This window comes from Motacilla alba, chromosome 1A (genome assembly GCF_015832195.1).
Source record: "Motacilla alba alba isolate MOTALB_02 chromosome 1A, Motacilla_alba_V1.0_pri, whole genome shotgun sequence".
In the NCBI taxonomy this organism is placed as follows: Eukaryota; Metazoa; Chordata; class Aves; order Passeriformes; family Motacillidae; genus Motacilla; species Motacilla alba.
Genome location: NC_052031.1, coordinates 13,946,502 through 13,952,613, shown reverse-complemented (window position 1 = coordinate 13,952,613; position 6,112 = coordinate 13,946,502). Strand labels below are relative to the sequence as shown.

The 6,112-nt window shown below is 48.1% G+C and overlaps 1 protein-coding gene across 1 annotated transcript; it reads left to right on the top strand.

The window, feature by feature from the left end:
- Positions 1-201: 201 nt before the first annotated feature.
- Positions 202-5,610, top strand: CCDC71L (coiled-coil domain containing 71 like). The gene has a single exon (XM_038155403.1). It carries the CDS (start codon positions 506-508, stop codon positions 1,346-1,348), a length of 843 nt encoding a protein of 280 aa, XP_038011331.1. The 5' UTR covers positions 202-505; the 3' UTR covers positions 1,349-5,610.
- Positions 5,611-6,112: the final 502 nt, after the last annotated feature.

The following is a 6,112-nucleotide window of genomic DNA, read 5'->3' as shown; positions in this document are numbered from 1 at the left end:
GCGCGATGCGGACACGCGCTCACCCCGCCATGCGGGGGCCTCGCCCTGAGGGAAGGGGCCACCCTCTGCAGACGCGGGCATCGCGGCTCGGTGCCGCGCCGGGGGCCGGGCTGCCGGACCCCGCCGGACCACGCTCCGGGGGCGGGGGGCTCCGGGGGCGGGGGGCACTGCGAGCACGGGGCGTTCCGGGAGTGGGGGGCACTGGGAGCACGGGGCTCCGGAGGCAGGGGGCTCCGGCCCGCCCGCCCTCACGGCCACGGCCCCCGGCGGGGCGGGGCCGGGCTGGGCTCGCCCGACGCGTTTCGAACGGGCCAACGGGCGGCGCAGGGGGGGCGGGCGCGCGCAGGCCCCGCCCGGGACTTTAAAGCGCCATTTTGTGCTGGGCGCAGGACATCGATCGCTGCTCACACCCGGCGGGCGCCCGGCGGCGGCCGGAGCCTGCCTTGGGCGCTGCCTCCGCTCTGCCTTCTCGGTGTCTGTCCCGCCACCCCGTCCCGCTGCCTCCATGACCCGCAGTAGGAAGCAGGCGGCGCTGGAGAGAGGAGCCGGGAAGATGAACACAGAGGCGGGGAGCGCCGCGGCGGCGGCCGCGGGAGCCCGGGCGGCGACGGCAGCAGGGGCAGGGGCAGCCGGCGGCGAACCGGCGGCCGCCGCCTGGGGGCTGGAGGGGGAGGCGGAGAAAGTTGTGTACTCGCGCTCGCAGGTCTCCTTCGCCGGCACCAAGGCGCTGGGCGACGCCCTCAGGCTCTTCATGCCCAAGTCCACGGAGTTCATGAGCTCCGACTCGGAGCTGTGGAACTTCCTCTGCAGCCTCAAGCACGAGTTCTCCCCGGTCATCCTCCGCAGTAAGGACGTCTACGGATACTCCTCCTGCCGCGCCGTCGTCCCCGACCCGCCGCCGCCCTCGGAGCGGCCCCGCCGCCGCGCCGGCAAGCGGCGCCTCGCGGCCGCCGACGCCAAGCGCCGGGCCGGGGCGGCGGGCGGCAGCGCCAAGCGGCGGCGGCGGCGGCGGCGCCGCAGGAGGGAGCGGGGCCGGCAGCGGCTCGCGGCCGGCGGCCCCCGCGCCCAGGAGGAGGCGGCGGAGGCGCCTGAGCCGCCGGGCCGGCGGGCGGACAGCGAGCAGGGCAGCCCGGCGGCGGCCGCCTGGGAGCCGTTCGGCGGCAAGTCGCTGGAGGAGATCTGGAAGGCGGCCACCCCTCGCCTCACCACGTTCCCCACCATCCGTGTGCGGGGCAGCATGTGGAGCCGGCGGAGCCTGGCGGCGGCGCGGCGGCGGGCGCAGCGGATCCTCGGCGTGGACCTGTCCCCCGTGGTGCGGGTGCGCCGCTTCCCCGTGGCACCGTCCTGAGCCTGCGGGGGCTCCGCTCCCCGCGCCTCACCTTGGCCGCGGTGCGGACAAAGAGACCGGTATCAGTCACCTGTTTACATTGCTTTTGTCTGGATCGTGTTCTGCTGCTGCACTTTATGGGCCGCTCGGGCGGCGCCGGGCCCCCCGCCGCACGGGGGGCAACCTGCCGGGCCCCGGCCTCGCCCCGGGGTGGGACCGCCTGACAGGTATCACGCGTGGGGACCAAGTTCCACTTCCACTTTTTTTTCTCTCCCATTGGGCTACCTCACTGGTCCAGAAGTCCACCCAAGAAGTTGTTTTCCAAAGGAACTTACTTTCATGCTTGTATAATAAAGCACCATCTGATTCTTGCTATTTTTTTTTTCCTTTCCCCCCTTCCCCTTTTCCGATGGATTATGTATGCTTTGTGGTGTTGCACTAGTATGTGCTCAGGGTATTTTGAATCCCAAGCATTCCCAAGTTTCAGTTTACTCTGATAAAGGATGCGTAAAGAATGGAGGTTCAGGACTTGTGGCTGTTCTTGATGGTGCAAAAACTTTTTAAATTTTAATTTCATGAGTTTAGTGATATATAAAGATGTATCGCGCAGTATAATTGTTACACTTTTGTATCTAAAGTCATTTTTAAAGTTTTCTAGTTGAACTAAGTATTTGTTTCTATGGAGCACCTAAAGATAGAATCATCCTGATATTTTATAACCCTGTTTGCTTTAGGGAAGCTCATTTGGTCAACCTAAGTGAACTTAATAAAAGTCAAAGAACAAATGGTGTTTCAGTTCAATGAAACTGCACACGGATGGGTTCCTGGTGAATACACCACCACTGAGGCGCTCTGTGTCAGTGAGCTCTGGCTTTGAGAAGAGTGTACCTGCTTATCAAAGGAATATATAAGTGTCTGGAGGTGAACTATGATCCAGCACTGGTACTGACAGCCACAAGTGAGTAGCTTGCATGACACAAATGTGTCACTGAAGTGCCTCTCTCTGCAGAAAGAGTAAAACTTGATATCTGGTCACTCAATAACAAACTAACACTCATTGTCCTGTGGTTGTGAGATGGTTAATGATGGATAATTGTGTTTAATGTAATTACTTGCACATAATTATTTTTATAAACCATTCATGGGTTCTACAGTAGACTGATGAAAAATTAATTATGTAGCTTGATTATTTTGACTGAAAAATAACATGTAGTTATTCTATATGATAGGCAGTCTCTCTTTAAACTGATTTATTAAAGGTCTTTTTAGCTCTTATCATTTGCAGTTGGTGTGTGAGGAGCAAAGGTGTGTGTGTGAGGGAGGAAGTGATTGATTATTTTTACATTAATTTTTTTATGCTTGTAAGAGGGTTAAGAAATGCTGGGTAATACACAGCTTATATTCCAACTATCCTGGCACATGGGACTAACCAGTTTTCATGGTGGAATGAACAACCTCACAACTTGCTTATAGATAGAAATCATTTGGTGATTTAAAATTTCTGATTGCTCTTGACTCCTTGTTGCCTGTGCTCAACAAAGGCAGTAAGACATCTTGATGGTGTAGGGGCTGCTTGTAAAAACTTGCTAGTGTTAATATAAAGCAGCCAGCTTCTTCTAAAACCCTGTATATTTTGTTGGTTTTTTCCTTACTTAGTGAAATTGCAAACTCCTTATTCTTTCAAACTAATGCTTAATCTATTCTACATCCATTTGGCTTTTGAAATTGTTTACATAACGTTAGACTGTCTGCTGATGGCTGCAGTAGTGCCACGTTGCATTTCAGAAGTGAATTAAATGAAAGTTCAAGGATGCATGTTGTTGTGGTGTTCCTCTGGGTATAATACCTGCTGAACTGTAAAAGCAAAATTGGGTTGATTTAAAATCCAGTAAGGCAGGCTGCAGAGTTACCAGGTGCTGAGGCTCCAGATATTTCAATTTTGAAATTCTTCTGCAGAAACACAAGAGTATCGTTACTAGTTCTTAAAGTGTATAGGTGATTTCAGTGCTCCTACTGTCAGGTTGAGGGGTTTTTTAGTATATTTTTAGTATTGTTTTCCACTCTGTAGAAAGATGATAAAATTAAGGATTTGACTTGTGCATATTCTTAACTCCTAAAGAGGCTCAGGACAGGCTAGGTCAGATTTCAAGGATGAGAGTTAAGACTGCTGGAGATATGATATGGGAGACACTGTATTGAATTTGTGCTGCCTTGTTTGGAGGCATATCCTGAAATGTTCTGTGTAAAAACAAAATAGAGTGAAGTAACTTATAACTCTGAGTGACTCTTGCCCTGGGGGCTCTATGAGTAAGACTTGCTGATTTTTCTCTTGGTTGTGCTTGGACTTCTTGGTTTAGAAGTGGGAGCTTTATTGGGGGTATAGTGTGTTTTGCTGATACCCTGTTAGCTTGTTGGGTTGAAGTTTCACTGGTGTCTGAACTCCTCTGACAGCTGCATTTATGGGTTATTAACTGAGCTGTTTCAGTCTGTGAAGTCAGTTAAGAATGGGAAATCTTGAGTTGGGTTTTCTGGCAATGTAATGAGCTGAAATAGCTCAGCAAAGGTTCTGAGTACAGGATGGGGTTGAAAGCCAACAGGCCACAGGGAAACTAGACCAGCTTATTTCCTGATTGTATTCATGGCAGTTTGTGGCAATCCAGGACAGGATTGTCTGTGGTCCAGTTTCCCCCCATATGTTTTCCTTCTCAAAGGTGCTATTCCCACCTACCTCTCTGTGTTCATCTGAGGAAACTAAGCAAGCAGAAAACTCTTCAGTTTTAGGTTTGGCTTCTGTTCAACCTTCTAGCTGTAGACCAGATCTGAGGAAGGTTGGGAGGGGGTGTGCAGTATTGCCACAATATTGAGTTAGATAATTTTAAACATGATAACAGTTGGGTTTTTTTTATGAAAAGGGATGATTTTTGTATTCTACATATATGTGTGGAGTTGGAGTTAGTGTAATGAATTAGACAAACCTCTGGTCTGACTCCATGTAGCTGTTCCTGCACCCATAATGAGCAGTGTGAGAAGTGTGAGATGCTTGACTTAACTCGGTGGTTTCAACATCCTGTCACATGGGGCTAATTCTGAGACTGACAAAATTCAGGCCCAGAATAAATCCCGTCTACAATGCTCATTCTACTTTTGTCAGCACAGATAGTTTCATATTAAACAGGAATTTTGTGGTAGCCTCTGTTGCTGGTTCCCTTCCTTATAAGCTCCCTTTATAGAATATAATATGAGCTATTTTCTTACTAGATCTGAATTTTCAACCAGTCACTCAAAGGTTACTGAACTTCAAAATGTCACAGAGCCAAAAAGAGTTGGACGATGGCTCCGGATGTCAGTTGAGGTGACCATTGGTCTAGGATGTTGCCTGGTGTAGTCTTTACATTCAAGAGGCAGTGCCTTCCTCTGAGTCATTGCACAAATACATTGTTCAGGACTAAGCTAATAAAAGGAGAATGCAGTGCAAGAGTTCTCCTGAACTCTATTGTTACACAAAAGTTTTTGCATCAAAAGGATCAAAGTGTACAACTGGTCCCTGAAACCCTCTGTTGCTGGTCTTTAAAAAACAAAAAGTCTTAATATGCCCAAACCCTGTGCAGAGCATCATTGCATTTGCAGAAGGCAATTCTAGTACTTGGATTTTGCATTGAAGGGGTAAGGAATGTTGTGTGTATCTGTATTTCCTTGCCTATAGAAGCAAAAGTCAGAGTGAATCTGGTTTCAGGATTTCAGCATTGATCCCAAATAATTGTTCACTTACTGCTTTACAGCAAGGCGGAGTCCTGGGCTCTTTATACTGTTTAAAATAGTTGACTTATGGTAATATGTGCTGGCTTCAAGCCCAAAGTTTGGATGCCTATGAAGCCAGTAATACAGAAAGTGTCTCTGTTTCCTTTTGGCCCAATGGACCAACACAAAAATCTTGATTTGTATTTATGAGTGAAAACCAGTGATTTTGGAGTTGAACAATTTTGTTTGATTTGAAATGCTCAAGTTTTTCTTGTGTCTATAAACACAGGAGATCTGGAAGCAAAGGACTGGATTGACAAGAGTGAATGGAAATACCTCATGGAAATGAGGCAATTCATATCAAGAAAGAAGGTAGATCCTACAAATCCTAGACTTCAAAGACACAAATTTCAGTGCCCCCTTTGTCACACTTGTAAGGGTGAACTTTGAAGTTCTGTGTTTCGAAGAACCATGTTATTATAAGAGTTTGAACCATTTAACTCTGTACTATAAATACTCCCTAAATGAGAAAAGATTACTGAATAGTTTAGGGAACTAAAAACTGTTTCTTTTGCTTCTTCATCCACTATTTATTTTAGGTGAGCATAACTGCCTTAACCAAAAAGACTGAGGCAAACCCATCCCAGAGTATTCCCAGTAGGGAATCTGCTCAGGTGGTGACTCCAAATGTTGGAGTGCTCCTGATGGTTTATTCCTGAACTATAGTGAGGCATCCAGTATATGTGGTGGTAGGACTATGTAGGAGCATTTTTGAACATGTCTTATCCCTAATTGAGGCAAAACAATTTTTCCATACTGTAAAAATAATGCATGCATATATATATATACATATATATATCAGTGTTAATACTTAAATATCTTCATAAAATTAGAAAAAAAATTCTTGCCACTATTTTTAAAACTGTTTTCCAGAGTTGATTCCAAGAATAGAGTCTTATTTATCCATTTATTTACTGTAAAACTCCTCATGAAACTGGTTAGTAGTACTCAACATTATAGGAGATGGAAGAAGTGGGCCTTCATTCA

What these genes read in the sequence shown, in the direction of transcription:
- CCDC71L (XM_038155403.1), top strand. Translation starts at nt 506, where the DNA reads ATGACCCGCAGTAGGAAGCAGGCGGCGCTGGAGAGAGGAGCCGGGAAG.